At 36.5% G+C, this 27,257-nt stretch overlaps 1 protein-coding gene across 2 annotated transcripts in view; it reads right to left on the bottom strand.

Annotated features, from left to right (window-relative positions):
• Window positions 1-10,714: 10,714 nt before the first annotated feature.
• IGF1 (insulin like growth factor 1) overlaps window positions 10,715-27,257 on the bottom strand; it is a 63,663-nt gene continuing 47,120 nt past the window's right edge. The window contains exons 4-5 of one of the 2 annotated variants that reach the window (XR_010987802.1): window positions 12,367-12,453; window positions 10,715-11,315 (exon numbers count right to left, since the gene is read on the bottom strand). Coding sequence is in view for 1 of the 2 variants with exons in the window: in XM_068142261.1 (XP_067998362.1) it covers window positions 25,426-25,485 (60 nt within the window). In the remaining variant the exon portion in view is untranslated. Of the gene's footprint in view, window positions 11,316-12,366; window positions 12,454-17,464; window positions 25,486-27,257 lie in introns of those variants that run through there. The other variant, XM_068142261.1, reaches the window with a different exon arrangement.

The raw sequence follows: 27,257 nt of genomic DNA on the forward strand, positions 1-27,257 counted from the left end.
AAACCAAAACAAATAAAACAAGAACAACAAAGAAAACAACCCCCCCAAACACCTGCATACAGAAATAAATTTGTTTGTGGGTTTGTTTTGTTTTGATTTGCTATTTAAAGTTTGGGTCAGCATGAAGTTTGCTATATACATTTTTGTTTTTTCATAATTTAAAAAAAACCCCTAATGAAAGATCATCCCTCTTCAGTCACTGCAGTCCCACGTGAACTAACCAAAAGGCTATACTAAAAGCAAGAAACTGCAATTGCACAGTAGTTGCCTTACAATCATGTTTAAGCATGACTGACTATATATTCTGCCACTGAGAAATGTGTTAGGTAAGCAGTTAATAAGAAAGTTAAAATAACTTCGATCTGAAGCATTCGCAGTTACACCATTATCACATTTTAACTAGAACATTTGTTCTAGTGTGACCTTTCATGTAAAACAAACATATATACAGCCATAAAAATACTTTTAGTTGAGAATTTATTCTGTGGAAGCATATTTGTGCTAAGTACTTCTCAAAGTGAGAGACTGCTGGTAGCAAGAATACTATTTATGGAAGGGGTGACAAAGAACTACTACAAATGAAATGGTAAGTAATCACATTTGCTTTGTCCTTTTTAGAGCACAAAAAGAAAAAGGGATCTGTATCATCAAAGTGCTTTAGTCCATTTCTAACTTATCCAGGTCTTGAGTATAGCTGGTGATTAACCAGGGCAAATCTTGCATTTTGCAGCACTGGTCCTGTGTTACTGTCCTGTGTTACAATGATTACACTGTTCCATTGCCATCAAATTCCTAAAATAGCTTTTAATGTTGTATATCTATCTGTTCATCAGCTGCTGTTGCACAACTAGGGCAGTTAGCATACTACAGTGGGATTGCCAGTAACATTATGATAGCTCTTTCCTAGTTCCAGTTTGGGGGGATTAGTGTGGAATCAGGGAAATTTAGTAAGATAATGATACATATTAGTTCTTGTTACTGGCATTTAATTTTGCTCTCAAATGAAAAAATTACATTAGAGTAATTCAGTTGTAATACAACCCTACACTGATTTGAAAAAAAACTATTCTTTAGCAGAAGGGGGGCAAACAAGTATTTCTCTCTGACATACACTATCCCATTCAGTTCTTATATCTGGCTGGCTCCAGAGGGGAAGCTTGATGAGAAGCAAGAATATTTGCACTGCATATTTTATGTCTGCTTCACAAGACCTAGGTAATTTATTTACCTGTAGATTATTCACTGAGAGATGTATTTGTGGCTTCACTTTGTATCTGAATAGAAGCTGAATTTGTTACCTGACCTCACTGGATCTGCAAAGAGAAGGCAAAATTCACAAAAGTGTCATGATGCTATTCTCCTTTTGCCTATGGCTTAATGGTCAGGCATTTCTCCTTCTCTTCTTATCCCATGAAAGTCTTCCAAGGAAATTCATGAGGAAGCCAAAGTCACTTTCTTGAAGGCTAGTATTGTGATCATGCTTTTTGTCTTCCTCAGAAGACCCTTAACACCACCCTTTTAAAGTGGCTGAAGCCAATCCTTCCCACATGCAAGGTAGCCTGCTGAACCAGCATATGGGGGTTTTCATACCATGAATGTCTTGCTTGCTATGTAAGAGGTGGGGATGGCATGGGCTTTTGGTGAATGGTGGCATGAGGGTGTTGCATTTTATATTTCCTGGCTTTACTTTCTATGCTATTGTTATTCTTGTTGTTTTTCTTTGTGTTAAACTCTCCTTAACTCACAGGATTTTGGGGTTTGCTACCACTTTTTTTATTTCTTTTCTGATGGGGAGAGGTGACTGTCTGCATAGTGCTTGGTTGTGGCTGGGTCTAAACCTGTGACAACATCCCCAACAAGCACTTCCATGTTTGTATGATGTCGGAAGACCACCATCAGTGCTCTTCAGGAAACTCTTGTATTACATCTGCCCTGCTGCATTGTTTCTCCAGTGCATATTGAGCTGGTTCAAGTCCCCTGTAAGAACCAGGGCCTGCAAGTATGCTGCTACTTCTGTGTGTCTGCCAAAGGCCTCATCTGCTTCAATGTTCTCACCAGGGATCAGATGCACAATATAATACCACCCATATTGGTCTGCTCTTTAATATTTATTTATTAATAAACTACTCTCTCATGCAGTTCTGTCACGTGAAGAGCAACTCTACTTCCTCATCTTCCTGGCATGCCTGTTTTCTTCCATTGCAATATTCCAGGTATATGATCCCTCATACCACGTCCTCAGGATCATAACAGGATCCCACAACTGCACATAGATCTCTTAATTCTTCATGTTAATGTGGTACAGTCTGATTTCTTGCTTAGAGTTTGAAAGTTGTTTCCAAAGTGTTACCTTGTATGTAGTTCTGTGTTAACATACACATACTGGAGGTGATCCAGCTTAAGCTATTTTGTCTTCACTTTCACTCATACCACTACAAGCCCTTTGTTCATCAGCTGGGACTATCACTTCCTGATATGGCTGCTGGGGAATCTCTCCCTTCCCTGACAGAATCTAAGAGCATGAATCTCATCTGAGAATGTTTTGTCTTTAACGTATGTCTGAGGCACTTTTGAAAGTTTCACTGAAGGTAAGTTATAAGTTCACTTATTGAAAAAAATTCTTAATTTTACTTTGTCATTTAATGGTGTTCACTGAGAGATAGCTGGACAGATGTATTAGTCATCAATTGGCATTCAAGAATCATTCATACCATGCTAATTGAATTCATATACCTATATCTGGAAGACTGGAGAGAGAAGAGTTTAGCAGATAGAATGATTATGTTTTCAGTGACAATTTCTAAACTGTTTGTAAGTGTTTAAAGTTCATAAATATCTTAGGTGATAGACATTCACTTACTGATTTATATGCTAGAAGCATCTGTAAATAACCATAAGCAAGGATCTTAAGTATCTTAAGTATCACTTTTGTCCTTATTTGAAGACTTAAATCAAGGTGAAGCCCCACTCTGATAGTGTGCTCTTTACTTCTCCTAGGTATTTATTGAGTTTCTGATCATTAGATTCAATCTGTTGGCTAGCTAGTCAGGAAAAAGACTCTAGTACTAAAACCTTTATCTTCCTATATTTGAACAAACAAAGTTATCTATTTATATTAGACTCCATGGGCTGATTTTCTGCAGTTAGGTGTCTAAGATCTTGTTTTAATTGCATAAATTAATAGGTTATTTTCATAGCCTGTGAAAAACAAAGCAGCAGGTGAATTTCCTTTGCTCTAAGCAGTGAGGTTTAAGAATTCTTTGCATCAAAATATACATTGAGATTATGAACTTCAAACATATTTTATAATTAATTGTTATTGAGTTATTCTTATTTAATAAATATATATAGGCTTATAGCATATATAGGCTTAATATACCTGAAACTTTGAACCTGAAAATTAAAGTTGGGTCTTCTTTTGCTGTTGCTCACAAGGCAAATGTTGCAATGGAGCAGAGTCATAACAAAAAACAGCAACAAAAATGTATTAAAAAGGGAAAGCATTTTTGAATGTTCTGTTGATAGCTATGCACATACATAAAAGGTATGTTAACTCTGTGAAGTAGCCTACTATATGCAAGAATGCTGCTGTTTCCCAGATATTGCATCTTATCTATTCAGTGTGACAATAGCTTTAGGCATGAAATAAAACTTGGGTTGCTGCTATTTCAAACTTATATAGAAAGATGCTTATGATACTCCTGGAAACACTACATAGAATTTCACTTATTTCCTAGATTTACATTGAGATAGAAGTCATTAGCAATTTGCATTTTGAGAGCATTGTTAGTGCAATATGATGGTATGAGTCACTAAAAACTTAAGGACATAAAGAATAACAGCCTGAAAGAAAAGAAAAAAGTAGTTCATCTAGAGTCCTGCATCTGATTTAGAATAGAATAGAATACATAGAATAAACCAGGTTGGAAGAGACCTTCAAGATCATCGTGTCCAACCCATCAACCAATCCAACCCACCTAAACAACTAAACCATGGCACCAAGCACCCCATCAAGCCTCCTCCTGAACACCTCCAATGATGGTGACTCCACCACCTCCCTGGGCAGCCCATTCCAACAGGCAATCACTCTTTCTGTATAGAACTTCTTCCTAACATCCAACCTGAACCTCCCCTGGCGCAGCCTGAGACTGTGTCCTCTTGTTTTAGTATATTCGGATCAGAGATCTGAATTGCCCTTTTGTGTCTTGTTTTTCGAAATATGAATTTAGTTCTGGCAAAAGGTACTGAATCAAAGTTTTGAAACAATTTTTCTGTTGATGCTTTTGTATTCTATAATCATGATATAATGATGCTGCATATAATGGTGTTACATAATATTTGGCAAAAAGTTCTTGACTATTGTTTCGTAACCGATTTTCCATAAGCATCAACAATTTAATGGAGGGGCGGAGGGGGTTTCATTTAATAGATGTATTTCTTTAATATTTTGACTAAAAAATATGCTCATGGCTGTAAGACACATAGAAACTTCTATCATTTAGATATTGAATAGTAGCAGTACTTCCAGTTTGAAATTAAATCTTCAAACCCTTTGCCATGGTTTAGTTGTTTAGGTGGGTTGGATTGGTTGATGGGTTGGATGCGATGATCTTGAAGGTCTCTTCCAACCTGGTCTGGTCTATTCTATTCTTATTCTATTCTTATTCTATTCTAATGCAATGCTGGGAAAACATGTTGTCTATGAAAGACAGAACTCATAATAACCATCTGCACATTTATCTTCATTGTACATATGTGATACATTTTGAGAGACTCCACAAAGAACTTCAGTATATCTACTAGTTTCTTTTTAAACAGTTAAGTGTTACTCTGAATATCAGTATTTCCACGTGCATAAAATCTTACAGTGAGATTTAATGGCATATTTCTCCTAAGATGGCTCAACATCATATGTTTCCTCCAAGATCAGTATGAGTTCGTTCTGCACCATGTCAAATCCTGTCTCTGATTTAGCGTAACAAGCAGTGTATAAGAATATTTTTTCTCCCTCTTGGAAAAAATGAAATCTACAGTAATTGTTGACTGTTATTTAATTTTTACCTGGATTTTTTTTTTTTCTGGTGTTGACCTTCTCTATACAACAAATTTTCCATTTGTCAGTCAAATATACTTTCATGTTTTAAGAAAAAGTTCCTTTAGAACTGACAAATTTGTCTTTCTTTAAAAGCAAGGTATGTAGGTATTGGTGGAAGTCTCAAGCAGCAGAAGTTAAGGAAAAATAAAAGAACTTTAGTAAATTAACAAATTTAAGAAATTTGTGCTTGGATGCTGTCTGATTGCAATTCCCATTTCCTACTAGCTAGCTGAAAGCTTTATGTAATTTCCACTAACACAGGAGTCTCATCTTATATTGTTTGGCCCTTAGCTGGATTTCTTCTAATTTCTTTTCAGTTTTTGTTAGAAACCCTATTGGCATTTTAAGAGACTTGCAGTCTGTAGGAGTCATATTATACAGAACAAGAGGAAGAGTCTGTGCTTGGTCCTCTGTTTAACAGGAAGGCTGTCTTCAACAGAAGTGCTCCACTGCTTTGCTTTTGCAACATATCATTACAATCAGTATCATTTGTTCCATGCTTTTTCAGCATCTGTGAAGCAGCAGCTGGTTACTGCTTTCTTCATCATCAAAGTGCTTTCAAGGACATTGGACTAGAAACTTCTAGGAGAATTTTATTAATTTGCAAACACAGGAATGTGAGGATTTCAATGTTGGTTTCAAATGTAGGTCAAGTAAGATGTCAACAATTATTGGAGAAGGTACATCCACCATGGAGATGTGCATGTTGCTCCAACATGAAAAATCTTGGAAGCAATGGAACTTTCTTATAATTTTGGTGATTCTCCATTATTTTGACAACTTTAATTTTCTTTGTTATAATACTTTTTGCCAGGAATACCAGAAATGAGATTCATCCCTTTAAATGCAAATGTTGACATTAAATGTCTGCATTTGATACACTTCTCTCCTGGGGGTTTGCTCAGCTCTAACAAATAAATCTTCATACAGGAATCTGGGCATGTCCTAGCCACATCTAATCCTTCTGGAGAAGAGGAGGCTCAGGGGAGACCTTATTGCTGTCTACAGCTACCTGAAGGGAGATTGTAGCCAGGTGGGGGTTGGTCTCTTCTCCCAGGTAACCTGTGACAGAACAAGAGGATACAGTCTCAAGCTGCACAAGGGGAGGTTTAGGCTCAAGGTGAGGAGAAAGTTCTTCACAGAGAGAGTTGTTAGCCATTGGAATGTGCTGCCCAGGGAGGTGGTGGAGTCACCATCCCTGGAGGTGTTTAGGAAGAGACTGAATGGGGCGCTTATTGCCATGGTTTAGTTGATTAGATAGTGTTGGATAATAGGTTGGACTCGATGGTCTCAAAGGTCTCTTCCAACCTGGTCTAGTTCTATTCTGTTCTATTCAACACCTACAAGTTGCATTGGAGATCTACCTGCTTGCATTTTACTTTTGGCACTAACAGCAAAATTTGTACATCTAGATTTAGAAGGCATCGTGCTCCTCCATATAATTTATTTATTCTTATGTGCAAGTGGGATTCCATTTTTATGGTAAAGCTCTCATGTATCATTAAGAGGCTGTTACAGTCTTAGCTAATCAGCAACTTCTTTCTGATAATAATTCAAGGTAAATTTTGGGAAGAGAAGATAAAAAATGATTAACACTTAGGTGTTTTAAACAGGTAAGAAATGGTGGTATCACTTTCCCCAGAGAATCTCATTAATTTTACTCTGTTGTTATGAAATTGTGGAATTGTCATGGTAGGAAGGGACCAACCACCCTGCTCAAAGCAGGGTCAACTGCAGTACATTTTTCAGGATTGTGTATAGTTTGAATAGCTCCAAGGGTGGAAATTTCATGACTTCTCTGGGCAACCTGTTCTTCTGTTTGACTACCTTTACAGTAAAGTTTTTCCCCTTAAATTTCCATTACTCTTTTCCTTTCACTGCTTACAGCTGAAAATAGTCTGTCTTCTTTACTGCCTTTCACCTGACATGCCTAACTTCTAAAGATCTCTCCTGTGCCTTTCTTCTCATGACTAAAAATTTCTAACTCTTTCACCCTCTCCTCTGATGTCAGAAATTTGAAACTATTTTGGACAAGTGAGGAAACCATATTTTATGTCTCTGCAATATAATTCAAAAGTTTACTCAAAATCCCTTATTGATGATGTATTTTCATTATTCCTAATAATATTATTATAGGCGTGCCACTGCTGGTCCTAAAAACACCACATTTTCCCCAGCTCACTGTTGAAAGATCTCCTGTGTCCTATCCATGTGTCTGTGAAAAGTGAATGAACACATCCAATCACTGAATATTTATTACTGTATTTTGAAAAATCAAACAATTGCAAAGTCTCTGCAGTTGTGCTGCATTCAAGGTGTGGTGAGTGGAACTGATATTGTGCAATACAAAAGTATGTTTCTTTGAGAGGTCTACTCAGCTTTTGATTTCTGTCACTAGGAGGTAAAATTACTCGTAATCAGCACCAGGAAAATCTTGTCTTGCTCCATGCCTTTTGTATCCCTCTCCTAGCTTTTGTTTAGGTATTTATTGTGTTTGGCTTTCCTCTTATACATTTTATAAGATTACTGAGCAATTTTTTAATTAGCTGTAGAGGTAGAGGGTTTGTTTCTAACTTTCTGGTTCCTGCCATGTGCTGTTCTTTATGTTAACTTTCAGGCAGCATTTTGTTAAACTCATTTAAGTTAATGGTTAAATTACCTATTCTTTTTTCCCCTTTCCCCCTTGCCTATGTGATGATGTGCTTTGATATTGTGAGTGATGTTATCATAATATTGCCCATATTGTTTTTTCTAGTAACTGCATGATGCTTCAGATGTCTTGCATCAATTACAGTAGGCCAAAATCTATGATTTCTAATTAGTAAAATTCTTGACTGCAGTAGGAGTTTTGCACAATTTAAGATCTGAAAAACTTGGCCTGTAATTCTGTCTGTACTAAAAGAACCTGATCATGCCTTCATGAAATAAACCTCATATTCTTTTCTCTTGGTTTTCCCTTCCAGGATCTCATTTCCTCTAAGAAACCTGGCATGTAGAACTGGCTGACAGGAATGTTGTCTGATGCATGAACCTTGGAATGTTAGCACTGTAAAGCTTGGTGCCATATCATGTGTGTGTTTTTCATAACGTTGGGAAGGATGAGTTTCCAGTTTATTCTTGTTGACAGACCCAGGATTTTTATTCTAACAATGCTTTGACCTGTTATATCTAGGAGCAGAACCTGTAGCTGGGAAGCATACAGAAAGCCATAACCTTTTTAAGATAACCAGTCTTAAAGCAGGACAACGAAACTGAAAGGCTTGATTTCCTCTCTTGAGTGACATAAATACATTCAGAGTTATTGTAGATGTTTTTTCTATAACTGATGTTTTTACTTGTCTGTTACAGTGTTGATAGACTGTAAAAATATTTGCTTTGCAGAATAGCCATGCTTTATGTCTTTCTCTCTAGTAAAACAAACAAAACCAAACCTGAGATGAATTAAAACCATTCTTTGCTTCCATTGACCATTCTAGATTTTGGATAGAATTCTTAGGCAGGCTCATAGCCGAACTATTTTTAGTTTTCTAATATAAGGAATATGTAATTATAATACTTAGAGCTTCTGTTACCTGTTGCACATAACATATGTAAGTGGTATTACTCTGTCAGACTTGCATCAAATTTGAATTGTCATACATTCAGCTATACTGAAGGCAGCATAGAATCATAGAATCGATGAGGTTGGAAGAGACCTCAAGGGTCAGCAAGTCCAACCTGTCACCCAAGACCTCATGACTACTAAACCATGGCACCAAGTGCCACATCCAGTCCCCTCTTGAACATCTCCAGGGATGGTGACTCCCCCTCTAAAGGTACCATGTATACCATATTAGGCAGTCAAGTGAGAGTCAAATTCACTGAAGCTTAGAGAGCTGAATATACTGAGGCTATAATTGCTGCAACAAGTTAGAGAAGTGAAGGTACAGAGCTAAACAAAGATAGGATGGGGGAAGAGTCACAAAATGAGAAGGCAGAACTGAAAGCAAGCAAACAAAAAAGGAATTGTTAAAATTAATGAGGAGAGGAACCAAATGTGCACTGCTTAAGTTTCCCCTAGTATACTTTCCCTATGCACCAGTTTCTCACGCTGGTTTCTCAGCGATAACACTGCTCTTCTTTTTTGTTCATAGCAGCCTGGTACTATCTATTATGTAGGCTCCCATGCCACTGGCATATTTGACTTTCTTTTCTTGTATGGTTGTCCTTAACTCTGCATTACACAAAACTTTGGCTGCCTCACATCCATGTGATTCCAAGGGGAGAACAACAGCTATAGCAGAAGAGTACCCTACTAGCTGTGAATATGCCAGAGGGACAGAATGTCATCCAGAGGGACCTGAACAAGATGGAGAAGTGAAGACAGGGAACCTTGTGAGGTTCAAATGCAAGGTCCTGCATGTAGGTTAGGACAATCCTTGTTATCAATACATGCTGGGGCATGATGTGATAGAGAGCATCTTTTTAGAAAAGGACTTGGGGGTACTGGTGAGCAAAGAGCTAGATGTGAGCCAACAATGTGCACTCGCATCCTGGGCTGCATCAAAAGAAGCACAACCAGCAGGTCGAGGAGGGTAATCCTGCCACTCTAGTCTGCTCTGGTGAGACCTCACCTGAAGTACTGAGTCCACTCTGTGGCCATCAACACAAGGACATGGACTTGTTGGAGAAGGTCCAGAGGAGTGCCACAAAAATGATCAGAAGGCTAAAGCACCTCTCCTATGAAGCCAGGCTGAGAGAGTTGGGGTTGTTCAGCCTGGAGCAGAGAAGGGTCCTGGAAGACCTTATGGTAGCCTTCCAGTACCTGAAAGCTGGACAGGGACTTTTTACAAAGACATGTAGCAACAGGACGAGGAGAAATGATTTTAAACTAGATTTAGATTGAACATTAAGAATAAGTTCCTTACAATGAGAGTAGTGGAACATAGGAACCTGTTGCTCAGGGAGGTGTTGGGGGCCCTGTCCCTGGATACAATCGAGGTCAGACTTGACAGAGGTCTGGGAAACTTGATCTAGTTGGGGACATCTCTGTTTACTGCAGGGGGTTTGGACTAGGTGACTTCTGAAAGTCCCTTCCAACTTAGTGCATTCTAAGATTCTATGATCCTCACATCAGTGGTGTAATAAATGTGCTTTAACTTTTAGGATTTACACTGCTATGAAGGTGGAGAGCTTGCCTTGACTTCTGTGCTATTGAAAGCAAGAAAGCATGCTGAGCATAGCCTTGAGTGTCTGCTGAGAGTTTGCACCAGAGAGAACCTAAAATAATACTGAATGAATCTAAAAGTGGAGTTTCTTCTTTTCCAGCTGTAAAATAAAACTTACTCTGTTTGCATGTATGTCCAGTCAAGAGACACTTTTCAAAATTTGAAGTTAAGTTGTTTATAATTTTCAGCAAATTAGGTAATTTTATCAGAATGCTGTGTGCATGGTGAATTTCAAAATTTACATGAAACCCAGATTCTGGCATCTCCTATGCAGAGCTGAAATGTGCAGAATATAAAATTTGAACTCAACTGTGCATATCTGTAACACTCTGCTAAATGTTGAACATTTGGATTGCATTTCATGGAGTCATTAATATCACTCACCTGTCAGACAATGCAGTTAGTGGAATGCAACAATATTTTATTGTGCTTTATTTACTCTGACATATGTTTCCCAAGATTAAACAATCCCAAACCTTTCAGGCATTAAGGCGTTCACTGTTGCTGTGTAAGAAGGCTTGTCACAATTTCTCGTTCCTAGATTTTGTGCTAATAGAAAGGTGAAGAAGTAATATTTAAAATATTAATTATCTACTAAGATTATCCTATGCATGGTAGGAAAAAATGATGACAGTTTGCCAAGGACATTTTTACCACTGTTTGAAGGGAATGTCTGGAAATGGATTTTTTCAGTGGCTATATGTAGGTGTGATGTGTGCAAATCCACAGCTGAGAAAGATGGATACTTCTTGGATATTCCTCTCTTATGTTCTCTCCAGTGAGTCAAGCAGATGCTAAGGTAAAGCCAGAAGTTAAAGCTAGCAGAAATTGCAATATAGAAATCCAAAATTACTTCTTCAGTGTCTCATGATGTTTAAAATTCTACAGGGACATAGGTGTGCGTTTGTTAATATGGGTGTCCAAAATGAATTCTCTAACCCCAGAGCTGCGAACTGACAGTTAGATGTGTCCCTGGGTCAGCTGGCATTCCTCTTCATGTTCCTCTGTATGCCCTAGAACATTAAAATGACCATTTTGAATCAAATGTTTTCACCAGAAAATGCTGCTATGACAATACAGAAACCATGCATGTAAACATCTATAATGAAATGTGGGTTTTTTTCAGTGACAAGTTTAAATTCCTGAAATGTCCCATAGTATATTTCCCAAATATGTTTGATGCAGTTGTCTGACTGTTTTGAAAGTAGGAAAAAATGCACTATAATTTCTTGCTTATGAATTTGATCATAAGGTGAAATTATTTTTCTTCAGCCAGTCATAAGAGTTGCATGCCTTTACATCTTTCCTCTTAACCCAATATGTAAACAGAGATGTCATTACCAAGCCTTTGAAGTAAGAAAAACTTCAGTCCCCTTCTCAGTAAATTGCATTACAAATAATTGTGAATTAGTGAATTTAATATTTTGCCTTTTCTGTATTCAAAACCTGCCCAAATCTCATTTGATTAGGCATAAAAAGCCGCTGTGAATGCCATTAGGAGTCATGATGAATATTCAGTTTTTCCATTGACTCCTTTTGTTTTTGATAAGACATTGTTAAATTGCATGTTACTCTTTCCACGAAGACACTTCTGTTCTTCAGAGACTGAAGTAATTGTTTTCACAGTGAGAGTCTTTTTAACTATTTCCTTTTTCAATAAAGTTGGAAACTTGAATCAGCTGGCAAATTAGTGCATACTTGTTGCAGACTGATTGTCTAATGCTCTTGTTTCTCTCATAAATATACTACAAAACTCTTAAATCTTACCAGACACATGGTAGTTAGGAATCTCAGTGAGCAGTAATTTAAAAAGCATTGGCTTCTTATCTTCTTGAATTAGCTTATTTTCTGTTTTTGTCTGCTTGGAAGCGTTTGCCTTTTTGACAGAGCAATGTCTGTTATGTAGCCCTACTGACAGAGCTTGTTTTGGAAATATGTAGTGGTTGCTAATTTCTCCTAATTCAATATCACTTGGGTGTTTATTTGATGTAAATTCTTGGTTTGGTCCCATCTAGGCATTAATTTCTAAAAAGATTATTAGAGAGAGACAGAAAAACCCCTTACCATCTCTTTTGGTAACTGAATTTCTGTGTATGTTTTTCCAGGAGACTCATGAGGCTACATTTTGCCAGAAGAATAATAAAAACAAGCCTGTTAGGAGTAAATACATAGTTTAGATTGCAATCAAAACTGCTGTCTATCAATATTTACAGTGTTTGTAGAAACCTATAGCTACTTGTTGACATTTTAGTAGTCTGTGAGAACAGTGTTTTGAGTAAGTCTTCAAGGTTGAGGCCAGGATGTCAGTCTACCATCTCACCTTCTGAATTTGTAGTCTGGTACATTCTGGTATCCAAGACTTCCATACATAACTATTAAGATGATGTATTATAAGTGTGATAAATACATTTCCTATGTATATACCTTATATATTTATCTAATGCTATGTTCACATTCATGTATTAGCTTAATCTTTCTCAGAAGATACTCTGAAAAGTCTGGGTTACTTCATATGTGTATTTTAGCACATAAGCTAAATACTTCACCAACAAAGAATTTGAAGCAGTGATTGGCAAACTGAAACACCCCACAAATTTAAATGTATGAAGTAGCATTTTCCCATGCCACATAGTTAATCCCTTTGTAACTGGAAAAGCACGTTATAAACATTTCAAAAGCCAAGGCAATACTTCCCATTCATTTCAGAAGCTTTATCATCAGATCCATCCTACACTAAAATTTTCTTTCCTAATCTAGAATAACAGAATGTTTGTAGCAAGTTACTTGTTTTTAAGAGCAGTTACAAAACCAGAGTTGAGATTCTTGAGTGCTGCTCTTGGTTCTGTTAAGGACTCGCTGTAGATATTTTTGTTCAAGTTAGCTGGAAGTTGGCCTTTCACTTTTGTCTGATGAAAAAATAAAGACAATTCTGCTTCATTTTCCTCTGAAAAACACCCTGACATGTTCCATAAGTAGAAAGAATTATTCATTCATGATCTCATAACGTAATTATCTGTACTAGTTACTGTCAATTTTTTATGTTATGTTCAAATTATATGGCATACCACCTTGATAATGTGTTCAGGCTTCATCAATAAGACACCACCTGACACATTTCTAAACTGAGAGTTTTAGAGGGGCTTTCATCATAGAGTATTATATAATTACTGTTATGTTTCAGCTTTTAGATCTTTGCATTTGGCCTTTCAGTGTTCTAAAGCTTTTGAGACTTAACTCTTGCAGATTTATTCTCTGAGTGGTATCTGTAATTGTGTGTATACTCTGAAATTGGGCAGGTGGTAGGGGTAGCTGGATAGGAAAGAATCTACTGTATTTTTATAAATTATTGAATATTGTTTTTATCCAAATATTGGCAAGATTTTTTAGAATGGGAGAGACATTCTAAATAAAATCTGCCTCTGTTCCATTGTTTTCCTTGATAGATTTATGAATATTTCAAAATTTTATATTGTGCATTAAGTCAGCTTTTTGTGCAGTTGGGAAATCACCTAAGCATGTGCTTCATCTGTCCATGTGCTGCATCTGTCCATGTGCTTATGATGATTCTCATGCTTTCTGATACTTGAGAGGAATTAAGAAACTAACATAAGAGGTAAGCAAGAAATCACAAGACATAGGAGAAGCACTATGGTGTCATCAGTTATCAGGGACAATTTACCTGCATCCGACACTAGTGTGCTGAGTGATATTGGGGAAGTTATTCCATCCAAACCATATTAAAATGAGAACACCGCCATTCATTTTCCATGTTTGGAGATGTGAGAGCTACAACAAGGGAGATTTTGTAATATACTGCAGAAATTTTCAGCTCTGAGCAAATAAATTACTGTGTTTATCTGCTGCTGGGAATCTTGGAGGAATAGTGAGCACTCCAAAGGGGAAGACAAAGTTTCCTCATCACGATCTAGACTTACTCTCAGGCAGAAGCCAGATAGCATGGAAAATGCTTCCTGAAGATTCTCTGGATGTATAATTACTAGAGCATGAGGGATGGGGAAAGAATGTTCACCACTGGTATTTTTTGTATGAACTAACATGTGCATACACAAATCAACAGCTGAAAAAAAAGAGAGAAAGAAGGTGCTTACAGTACTGCTGAATGGCCAAGATAGGCCAGAAAGGTTAGTTTTAAACCAAGATATTTAATCAATGACATTTTCTGAAGTAATAATTTGTTAGCTATTTGTAGCATGCATAGAATCAATGGGAGATCTGATGGCATTCATACTTTTATCGCTCACTTCTTTACAGCAGGCTCATATTGATAGCTGGTAAGTCAGGTTTTTTTTGGTTGCTTCATTATTATGTAGCAAGAATAGGTAATATACAGAGCAGAAGGAAAAAAAGCAAACAGTGTGAAAATATTACTGAATGAAGACAGCACATGCTGAGAAGACAAGTCTTGGAGGGTTGGGAGTCAATTCCAAACCCAGTGCATTTTAATTGAAATCATTGTTGTATTAAAGGTTAAGTCCAAGCACTCCCCAAATAAACAAAACCAACCCAGTGATAATCTGGAAATCCTGCTTTAATCTTTGTTTTATCTCAGTTTGGCTAACGCTTTTCTTCCTGTTCTGCTCAATTTCTTCTCAATATTTTGGTTGTCAAAATAGAGGACAAGTGACTTCTCTTCAGAAAGCCTGCAGAAAAATCTGCATACCACTGATGCATAGTGCAACACATGCAAACTCATGAATGTTGATAGCTCTGTCACCCTCTCAGTTGGTAAGGCATACTTCTCAGAGGTAACCCCTTCTGGCAGAGATGAAAGGTTGGCTTAGAATCACCACAAATCAGCTTAATCTAAAAGATATGTGCAAGAGATAACAAGTAAAAGTGTTAAGTCCGTAAGCCAAAATTAAGGAAAAAAATGTGTGAATAAAGATATTTTTAGCCAAGTGAGAAACACAATGCAGGACAAAGCCACACATACCTGAAGGAAGTTGCCCAAGTTTAAAAAAAGCTCAACATTTAGTTCTTCACACACAGTGTAAATTGTGCACTAATAAAATAAGAAGCTTTCATGACATTTATAGCTGCTGTTGATATTCCTAATTTTTACTAAGCTTTTAGCAGTCCTGCTGGCCTTCAGGTAACAATAGATTTCTAGACTGATTTTTCTTTTCAGCTGTGATCTGAAACCAGTTCCAAGTTAGGCCAATAAATAACTCATTGATCAAAAGGTTCTATAAATTATCTACATCTAAGGAAGCGTGCAAAGACAAAGAGGAGCTGATCACTGAAGTTTTGATTTATTTATTTTTTTCCTGAAATAGTAGTAATTTCTTAGACATTGCAGTCCCTGGGGAATGTTCTTATTTTGATTGCTGCAGCATAGGCATACAATCATATTTATGAAGAAGTATGTGTTGCTCATGAAAGATTGAAAGCTTCTGCTAATGTATGCAATACATCTGATTAAAAACCTTTTACACTTGTAGCTAAGACTACAAATGAATGGATTTCTAAAATATTCCTTGGCCACTTTGCCAAATCCATAAGTTGTGATCTCTGTTGTCTGCATCTCATTATCAGAAAGTAAGAATGGAAACGTTTATTATTCTTGGGTGATTTATGTTTAAACTGAAATCTCCATAAATTATTGAAGTATTATGGTAACACTGCATGGGTTTAAAAATTCTTGTCTATGAATATTTACACATAGAGAATTTTGTGTGAAGGATTTTATCTAAGGGACTGTGTACTTAGAAATATTTTGCTTTGCGTCTATGTACTATGCCAGCAGGGTAAAAACCCAAAAGTTAGAGTAAAGATAAGATGGAGAAACCAGTTCAGGAAACTGTTTTGCACTGTAGCCAAAATCAGTGTCTAGGGAAAACTGCTAGAAAAAGGCAATGTGTAGTGAAACTTTCCTAACCTCCATTGGTTTACAGTTTAAGAATTGGCAGAGTGAACGCCACCCACAAGGAAAGAAGATGGAATTATGGAGCACTTAAGCTAAACGGAGGTAAACAAGTTTTTGGGAGTGCATGGTATATATACAAGAGTGATGAGGAAGCTCCGCAGTGTTGCTGTGAGGCTGTTCTCCATCAATTAGAAAGGTTAGGGCAAATTGTGGAAGTTCAGCAACTGAAAAAGGGCAAACATTGTGCCCATTTGAGAGGGTTGGGGCCTGTGGAGATACAAATTGGCCTCAGTACCTGGAAGATTATAGGAAAAAAACGAATCTTCCTAAAGGCTATTTTCCAAACACGGGAAAGGACAAGACGGCAATTGGGAGCAGTTGAAGTAGATTTACCAGGCCACGCTCAGCAGATCTGATTGCCTCAATATCACCCATAAACTTTGTGTTCTTACTGCTTGTCTCTTCTCCAGCTCACTTAGGAAAAGGTTGAACAGCATGGATGCTAGAAGAGATTGGAGCAGGATTTCACATCTGGTGCCCCTCTGCTATTGGCTGGCCATTTTTCCTGGTTTATCTTTTCTGCTTTTTAATCAGCAGTATGCACGTAAGAATAACTTTCCTCTCATGCCATGGCAATTTATAGTTTGTAAGAACTTTGGGAGAGGGACCCAATTTACAAGAATTTTGGAAATCCAAGATCACCCTGATCTACCTTGACTACATGCCTTTCTTTTCTTCCAAATAACTCTCAACAGATTTCTGAGCCTTAACTTCACAACATCATCTTTGGTTTCTTGCAAGACATGATGTTTATCATAGATTCTGTTTTTGACAACAACTTTAGTGATAGAGATATAGCTTATAGTAGTTTGTGGTTCTTTAAATGTCCCATGAATATCTGTGGAAGTCAGGATGCATTAGCTACCACTTAGTTCTCATTAAACAAGGACCTTTTGAGTGAGTTCAGGTATCTTCATCTGTAGGTGAACATAGTTTGTGAATATTGTTGGTTATACATTACAACTTGTTTTATTGGTAAGTTCCATAATCCCTTCTGCTGCCACTTCATTTTATCAAGGCTCTTGAGCTAGTAGGTAGCTCTCTCTGTTAGTCCTATCTTAGAAGAGAAGCCTGCTCATCCTGTTAAGGTATGTGCTGATTTTGGTGTATTCTGAGAGTTTAAATGTATGTGCCAGGGAAAAGAAAGGCAGAATGCAATTTACTGCAAATTCTATGTGGAGGAGGAATTTTCAACACATTTTTTTATTAACCATAATCCTTTATTAGACCTCACAGAGGTGTAAACTATACATACAAATACATTAGAAAGATACCCTCTTAACAGTAATGCTTCACATTTTGGACCTGATACCAAGAGGGCTGCAAACATTTCAGTACATTCTACAAACCAAAGGGTGCATTAGCCTTTACGTATACAGAGTGACAAAGCCCTTTACTGAAATCAAAGTAGATAAAAGTGAAAATCAGTCAACTACCTTTTCCAACCTTTACCTACTATAAATGCATATAAAAGCCTTTAAAAGCATGAATACACTATTATTTATGGAGCAAAGTTTACTGTTCTAGACAGCTTGGAGAGAGAGAGAGGAAGAGAATGGTCAAGACAGCATTACATGAACTGCAAACTAGCAAAAATTCTTGATTTTCTTTTTATATTTGTACATAGTAAGAGCTCTGTTTTTTGTTTTATTGGCTGTTACTAAAAAAGCTTATAAGTGCCAAATGGGGAAAATAGCGCAACAAAGACGTTGTTGAGGTATTTGGGGGATTCTGCAACACAATGATGTTACATACACAGTATGAAATATTATTTGTCATCAAGTAGTGACATTGTATTATGAGTAAGCACAAGAAAATAAAAAATAAAACAAAACAAAAACAAACAAACAAAAAAAAAAGAGAGAAAGAATAAATCCAGTTAGAACTTTAATAGAGAGTTTAAATGGTTTTTAGTGATTGAACATTTAACACTTGCCACTGTTTGGTTATAAAGACTTGAAATGTTACTAGTAGCATTATTCAGCAGTGAAGTCAGAAATTCAGGTATCCACATTCATACTTGCATTGTGGAAACATAGGTTTTAGTCAGGATACCAACTGAATTCCAATAGTGAAGAAAAGAAGGATAGTAATATTGGAAAGACTGTCCTCCTGAAAACCAAGTGCTGTTGATCTCTTCATTTAGCACTTCTGGGTGGCTTTGCAGATAGTTTTGGAGGAGAGAAAGCTCAGTTATCATTTGATTATCAGCAGTGGGTGATGCTGCTGCTTCTACTTTAACTTTGCTTCCCAGAATCTTGAGGCTTGATGAACATTTTTAATATTCAACCTAAAGACTCCAAGGATTAAGAAACTATAAAACAGAACCACCAATTCTGATAAAGCAATGTGTACAGGCTACAGGTGAAGCAGTTCAAAACCTTATCATGATGAAGTACTAGTAAGCTTTCAGTGGAGCATTTTCAGTGGACTCATGTTTGATGATGAGACTTAGTTTAATCAGGCAACTACTATCATTATACATTTTTAACTTTTCCCTTTTTTTTTTTTAACTTGCACAGGATTTTTATAGAATTAAGTCAAACTATTTCCTCAGAAAAGGTAAGAAATTCCAAGGTACGATTTATATACTGTATCATGCAGTGTAACTTGCATGTGCTTTATTATATTCAAATTTGTCTCTAAGTAGAAATAATGAAGAGTATTATAATTTTTATGCAGTATTAATGTGATTTGAAGTTCTAACCTTAAAAATAAAAGTAATATTCCTGTGTACAAAATGAGGGCATTGCACCTCTTTCCTTGGTCTTGGATCCTTTGTGTTTGATCATTGCTACAGTAGGCTTTTTCATACCATAAGCAGGTTAATGCCAATAAACAAGGAAGATTGAAGCATTCATTTGAATTTAAAATTTACCAAGTTAGTTAATTCACTGCAAAATATGAATTTCATTGAATCAGTTGTAAATATAGTTATCTGGTTAAACCTTTTTCTTTGAAGCAAGTACATGAAGCATGATCTTATTTATCACAATAGAGTCCTTTTTGTTCTGCAGGTATTTTGTTGTTGCTTTAGAGGAATGATATTACACTAATGAATGTAGAATACAGTAAGTTGGAATGTGTTTGCTTTAGTTAAAAAAAATGGTTAATATCTTTAAAATGTGGGGGAAAAAAAAGTCTCCTGACTATTTGTGCTGTTTCTTAAGAAATTCAATCATGTGTGAATATGTAAGTATCATAGGTGGGTGTAAGTATGTTAAATACTTGTAGGAAAGAATGTTTAGCAGCAGAAGTATCATGTTGATGCTTTTTATGAATTTTGTGAGCCAAGCCAGCAAAACAAAAAGTTACTGAAGATTACAGAGAAATAAAAAATTATTATAAATAATTTGGGATATAGGAATTTACAGTGCTTTTTCTTTTCCACTTCTGAAACAATTAAGAGTACTATAGAGAGGCATGGATTATTCTTACAAAAGACCACCTAATTGGCAAATGAGTAATTGAGATGACATTATTCAGTGAGAGAAATTTTCATTCTTCTCTGTTTATGCTACCCATTATTCTTACTTTGAAGGGATGCTTACACTTACAAAATCTCACTTAAAAGAAGATATCTGGAGAAGAATGAAATAAAAGAAAATGTTAAAATCAATGTTGTCATAATAAAGCCCTTAGAGTTAGTGTTTTATAGCTGTACTTCTATAAATAGATTTGTCTAGTGATAGCAAAGTGCCACATGATGTTAAAATCTGGTCATTTTTTAATGTGTGAACACCAAAGATTGGATCTAATTTGTGACACCCGTATTATACAATGTTCCTCTAAATTTGGATTCCAAATGGATTACTGAATATAATCCATGACAAATAATGTGTAAAAAGCAAGATGCTCCAATTTTACTTGAGAAAAAGAAAGAAAAGCATATTATACATGTGTACACACACATGCACATACACACATTATAACATTATATATATATATATACACACACACATACACGTGTGTATATATGTATGTATACACATACACACAACCTTTATGCAACTATTAGAAGATTTCCTAATGTAAGCATCAGGGAGGTCTTTCTTGTTTTGGTCTCTGCTAGACTGGTATCTCTGTGCTGTACAATATGTAATCAAGTTTCAGATGTTCCCATAATACCCTTCATGTAGAAGTCTGAAGATTTCTCTATATCAGATACTGTGTGTTTGGTCAGTTACAATCCAGCAGAATATTCCAATGCTGTGATACTTTAGTAGCATTACTTCATGCAACTTTCATACATGAATTGGATAATTAGTGATCTCATCAAGGCAAATGCTTTATTTTGTGTGTGGATTGTACCCAGTGGGAAAACATCTTAATGACTTGAAAGCCTTATCTTCTCCTCACCCTTCCACCCCCAAATTAAAACAAAGTGAATTAAAACAAAACACATCCCCTCAAACAAACAGATAAACCATAACATTAAGTTATAATATTGTTTTAACTCGGTTTGCTGGAGGAAGGGGGAGGGAGGAACGAATGTTGTTTTTTTTTAATAGAAGTTTGGTTTCTGGAAGACTTGTTTGCACTGGACTGTATCCTTAGAAAAGGGACTAGTATAAATTGAGTCCCCAAATAAATTATTACTATTCCTTTTCAGGCTAAAAATAAAACATTTTAAATATATTGATTATACCTTCATCAGAACACAAGCATTCTATCTAGCCTATAGGTTCCATGAATCTCTATTTGGGCTTAATTTACCACAATTTCAAAACGAAACAATGAAATGTGAAATTTTGCTCATTAGGTTGTTCATAGTGACCACATAAACTTAAAAAAAAAAAAGTAAGAAAAAAAATAAATTCACAGACTGTAAGCCATAGATTTCAACTTTTTCTCACAATTTAAAACTGCTCAGAATTAAAACCAGCTTCAGTTTCATGTTAGGAATATATACCATGTTCATTCCTTAATAAAATCGGATGCATTTCTTTGTGAGAAGGTAATTAGGTGAAAATAATATGTGCTCAAGGAATATCTCGATCATACCACGCTACTGACTTTAAGCCAAACTACCCCGAGTTCAGGATAGAGTGTGGCTTAAAAACCTTTGGTATGATCCAGGGCTCACGTTAATCTGAACAGTCAAATCCATTGTTCCCTGACTTCAAATGCTTTTCTTCATCTGTATTTCTGACTTGGAGGAAAGATTCAGAATCGCATTTCAAGTCTACGAATTTTTGTGGCATTTTGACGCTTAACTCCTGCCCCATCTCCACTGATTGAAGATATTCTTTTTTTTTTGTTTTTCTTTTTCCTGTTGCTGAGTGACAAAAAGTTGAAAAGTTATGGCTAGTTTCTATTTTAATAACCATACCTATATAATTGCTCATTTTCATACATTAAAAAAATATCTACGCTTTCTCTTATATTTTAGTCAAGTACTTTCTTAAACAAAACAATAGCACCACTTTGGCATTGTTGGCCAAATCAGTAACAGGTAAAGCAAATATGCATGCACTTTTTCTCATAGGGCAACTCACCATAGCTACTAGTTGTGTATGGACTTCGCTGCTGTAAGGAAAGCCTACCACTAATTTATCCTTTAATCTTAAAAGAAGGAACTGACACTGTACTCTGCCTTGTGGAAAAGGTGCCTGCTTAAAGGTATCTACAAGGGCTAAATACAGTACCCCTTTATTTGGTTTTTCTCTTCTCTCTTGGCTGAATGGTACACAAGAGGCTCCCCATTTTATGTGTAGGTTTGTAAGTATATTTGGAGCAAAACAGAGAATTTATTCCTTTTCTATTTAAAATATTGATGATTAATTATGGTTGCCATGGAGATGAGGCTCAAATTTTGCTGCCTTGATGAAAGTGATATGTTAGTGTCAGTAGGTCTTGATCTGTGGTTCTTTTTTTGAACTAGCCAAAAATAATGAGGCTTAATTCACTTCTTACTTCTGCACTTCAGTGACATTCTGTGGAATAATGGGAGTTTTATGTCTACTCTAGGATGTAAACATCTGCAACTTCTGTCATGTGATTTATACAGTAAGGAAGGATGGGAAATGGGATTTTCTTTACCAACAAAGTGATTTATGAGAAATAATGGCATTCAGCAGAGGCCCCATTCCTAAATATCTGTGTGGCTTTGGAAAATCCAGCAGAACCCTTTTATTTTTTTTTAAATTAGGAGTTTTTCAAGTTGTAGTACTTTGTACTTTTGGGAGGGAGATGTTTGGCTGATGCTTCAACTTCTTTAATTAGCAGATTTATTGTTATTATTAAGCTAAGGCAGACCTTTATCTTTCACATTGGCCAGAGCATCTTATCTTCCCTGCCCGTATGACTGAAGATTTCTTATACAACTATGCGTTCCTCACTTCTGCAGTGGTGGAGCAACTCTCCATTTTTGTGATACCATTTATTCTCAGTAAAGCAAAGTGTTTCCTTTGCAGCTTGTAGCAATTCAGTATTTACTGTGATGAATACTGTAGTCTCTTTCAAGAGCTATGCTCAATTTGTTTAGTCTCTTGCCAAATTCTGATGTTAGATATTGCTATGAGTCACATTTTCTAATTGTGATTTCTAAATAGGAGAGGTATTGTGGCATAACTGTGAGTGCACACCCCACAGGATAAGACCAAAATTTGAATTAGATCACAGGAATTAAATAGTGCAATGATATGTGACTATTCAGTTATATTAACAGTGCATCAGTAAAACGAAACTTGCCATCACAGAGATCTGCAAATTGCTTTTCGCACTCACACCTTTCTTTGCTCCTTTCCTTCAGAGAACTTCACGGGAGGAAAAGGACAGAAATAGTCATGCAACACAAAATGTAAATATGCATTATGTCTATGACATCAGAATAATGGCTTAGTGTTAGAATGAATTTCAGAATTCTTAACAACCAGTGAATTAAAAAAACTTTTCTCTTCATGCTCTCTGCCAAAGACAGGCCTGTAGGAGCTGTGATAGGTAGCAGAATTACTCTCTCTGTTTATTGAATTTGTGGTAAATAATTTTGGACAATTTCCCTATCTGTTTCTCTGTGCTTTCTTCCTTGTTCAACATAACTTCTCAGTCACTGACAGCTCTGACATATTCTGTTAATTCATTTACTGTTGCTTTTACATTGTGATGGCAGCCACTTATGTATATAAGCACCCATCTCATAGAAAGCAAAGGATTTAAAGAATTGCATAGGAAAGTATTGCACTTTCCTTGGAAAAATTATGAAAGTCACATCTTATATAATGGAATTTAAAAGGAACAATAATGATTTATTACATTGTTATGAACCTACTTTTCCTATCTCCCTCGCAAGAAACTATTGAGGACATGTACAATAATGCAGTCTGCAGAGACTCTTCCTTTGTGTTTTAATCACTAGTCCAGTCATCTACTCCCATAGATGTAGTAGAAAGTAAGGCAGATTTGAATTTTAAGAGAGGTGCTTTTACAGAGCTAATCTAACATCACCCTAATGGCTCCCTTCACATACTATTGTCGCTGCCCTCTTGGAACTAAGAAAGGGATGCTTCATCCCATGTCTGATTTCCTGCCTGTGGATTGGTAAGGGGAAGAGGACAAGGGGAATTATGTTTCAGTACTGGACAGGGTGGAACAGAGCATTCTCCTCCTCTTCTCCTCTCACAGAGAAGTTTATTGCTCACCTTGGGACAGAGTTGGCTACCTATCCTCTTTTACTGCATGGTCAATCTTGCACTAAATTGATTTATGAAAATGGAGCATAGGACACAGTGTTATTCAAGGTAGAATCAGTGCAGTACCTATCGAGGTTACATAACAGACATTATCCAGAAATATGTCTCCCACAAGAGTGCATGGAAGGCTATTGTAAGTAGTAGTTTGAAGGACATTATGGCTCATCTCTTCTTGAGGACTGTTTCTACATTGTAATTTGGTGATTAGATAAACTTTTCTGACTTACAGAGAGCTGCATCAGTCTAGGGAATTAAAATAGTAAAGAACTGGAGTAACCCTCTGTTGTGTTTGAATAGAATGCTTGATGGGCTACCCTTCTAAGTAATTTGAAGGCTATTCAAATTGTCTTCTCTAAGCCTTAGGAGGGTCCTATGTGTACCATGTAACTGAAACTACCACCATTCAAACATCTAAACGGGAACAAGTATCTGAATTTTCTTTTAAAAATGGGGAACTTATTTCCTTATTGTAATCTGGAGCTGGTTTAGTTCATATAAACTGAGTATTTTTATAACTATATTGTCTTTTTAATCTTTGGCTTGATCTTTCCATATTTGCTTTTACCTATTACCATTTTGGCCAGACCCTTTCATGTAACAAACTATAAAATAGCACCGTTGTACTATAAAACAGAGATTTTTACATACTGTTTGATATATGTGTATTATGCTAAATTTTACATACTGCATTATATGGAGGAAGAAAGAAGTTACCTATACTGTTCCAAAATAATTACCTGGAAGAATCATTGATGGGTTGAGAGTCTATGTATGCTTGAACTGCTTTTAAAAATCTTTTGTCTCACAAACTGCAATAAACTGCATCTTTGTAAGAGAAGGAAAAATAAAACTCTCTTAAAACAAATGCATCTATAACCCATATTCTGTCAAAATGCCACAGATGGAATTAATGGATGTTTATAACTGTATATATTACCTTACTGCTGCTGTTACTGGGAATGTCAAACTGTGCAAATATGAAGGGGCAGACAAACAATGTTATCAGACACTGTAAAACAAACAGCCTGTTGCTCATATAGAAGTGCAAATAAAAAAACCCCACCACTTAGACAAGGCTGATGAATGACTCCAGCAGCCAGTGTTCATAGATTAATTTAGTGCAATTGGATCCATCAAAGGCCCATAAATTTGTAGGCTTTTGAGGGGCACAGGACGTTAAGAGATTTGTGCAGGACATTTAAAACAGGTTAACAAACAGTAATATATCAACCACAGAATTTTTTTATCTCTGGGCTTGTTAAAATGTTCTGTTCTCTAAAGACTTAATATTGGAATGTTTAGTTGCATTGTTCAGTGGGAGAATGCCCATTGGTTGAGATTTCATCAAGCTTATTAAACCATAGGTTGTTTTTTTCTTTTTTTTTTTTTTTCTTTAAGTCTTCCAATGTTTAACAAATAATTTATTTACAGTAAAGTATCCTGCAGATGGCACATTCATTCTTCATTCTTGTGGATGGCATGTTCTTACATTCTGTAGTTTCTGTTTCCTGTGTTCCCTCTACTTGTGTTCTTCAAATGCACTTCCTGAAGGTGTAGAAAAAAAATATTATTCCAGATAGGTTTTAATATGCTGTATGACCACAAGACTCCTATTAGTGGGAAAAGTTATCCTAAATGCTGGAACTGTTAGATTCTTTCTGCTGGTTCACAAAGAACTTAGCTATTCAAAAGCTCTGTACTCTAAATTCCCTGTTGTCCTAGACACTTTAACTGCTGTCATTATTAATCTTGGCAGAAGAAACATCTGCATACTGGAACTCAGATAGGTACAAACATACAGAAGGTACCAAAGATTTTGTTTCTTTCAGAGCAAGGACATCCAAAAGCAGGATGTATAAGGTCAGGGAACTTGAGAGTTATAACTGCAGGATTTAGTACCCAGTGGCCAGAGACTTAAAAATTGCTGAGTGGGACTCTGTTGCCTACATTTTGCATAAATGGCATATTAGATATGTAAGGTTTTTGTTGGATAAGGCCTTTATGAGGATAAAAAGTGTGAGCAGGAACTGCAGCCAAATAATTTGTATTTTCAAAAAGAGACAGGGTGATGTGCCAGGTAAACCAAGAGCACTGTGGAGTGAATAATGCCCTCAGTTCACTGTCATTTCATGCACATGCTAGTTTCCAGCAGTGGAGATGAGTGTGACATGTATCTTTCAGTTTGATTTCCTTATTTGTCATGCTGGTAAATATTAGCTGGGCCCAAGTTTTTGCACATTCTGTACCAGACTGGAGGCAGAATTAAGTGACTTTCCATATTTATAATCCTCATCAGAAATAAAATTCTTACTTAACTGGGATCATATCCATTGTCATAAGAAAAGACAAAAACAACAAAAAAAAAAATCACCCTGAGAAAGGTGAGGCATGTGCATGCAGTTATACCACTGCAGTATTTGCTATTTAAACTCTTCTAAAAACAAGGGAATGCAACCTCTAATATTTAAAATTTAATGAAATTTGACTGCTTTTCTGATGCGCAGAAAGAAAATGGAAGCTGATTTGGTGCATTGTAGTAGTTCTGTGCGGTTTAAAAAATTTATTTCCTTTATCAAATTTTATTCTATATGTAATTTTGCAGTTTGCCCTGTACACTGCACTGGTTAGGCCACACCTCGAGTACTGTGTCCAGTTCTGGGCCCCTCAGTTTAGGAAGGATGTTGACTTGCTGGAATGTGTCCAGAGAAGGGCAACAAAGTTGGTGAGGGGTTTGAAGCACAAGCCCTATGGGGAGAGGCTGAGGGAGCCGGGGTTGCTTAGCCTGGAGAGGAGGAGACTCAGGGGTGACCTTATTGCTCTCTACAACTAGCTTAAGGGAGGTTGTAGACAGGTGGATGTTGGTCTCTTCTCCCAGGCAACCAGTACCAGAACAAGAGGACACAGTCTCAAGCTGCGCCAGGGGAGGTTTAGGCTGGAGGTTAGGAGGAAGTTCTACACAGAGAGAGTGATTGCCTATTGGAATGGGCTGCCCAAGGAGGTGGTGGAGTCGCCATCACTGGAGGTGTTCAGGAGGAGATTTGATAGGGTGCCTGGTTGCGTGGTTTAGTTGATTTGATAGTGTTGGATGATAGGTTGGACACGATCATCTCAAAGGTCTCTTCCAACCTGGTCTAGTCTAGTCTATTCTAGTCTATACACAAAATAAATAATAAACTGGCAAAGGAAGACAGATCTTGAACTCACAAGGGGTTATTAGTTTTCATTGCTTTACGGTTGGCTTCTGATAGATATGAGTTGAATGAAAAAAAAAATGAAAGCAGTGCTAGTTGATAGTAGCCTGAACATGAGCCAGCAGT

Source organism: Melanerpes formicivorus, unplaced genomic scaffold, assembly GCF_026170545.1.
Source record: "Melanerpes formicivorus ecotype bairdi unplaced genomic scaffold, bMelFor1.0.p_v2 SCAF_8, whole genome shotgun sequence".
NCBI classification, from domain to species: Eukaryota; Metazoa; Chordata; class Aves; order Piciformes; family Picidae; genus Melanerpes; species Melanerpes formicivorus.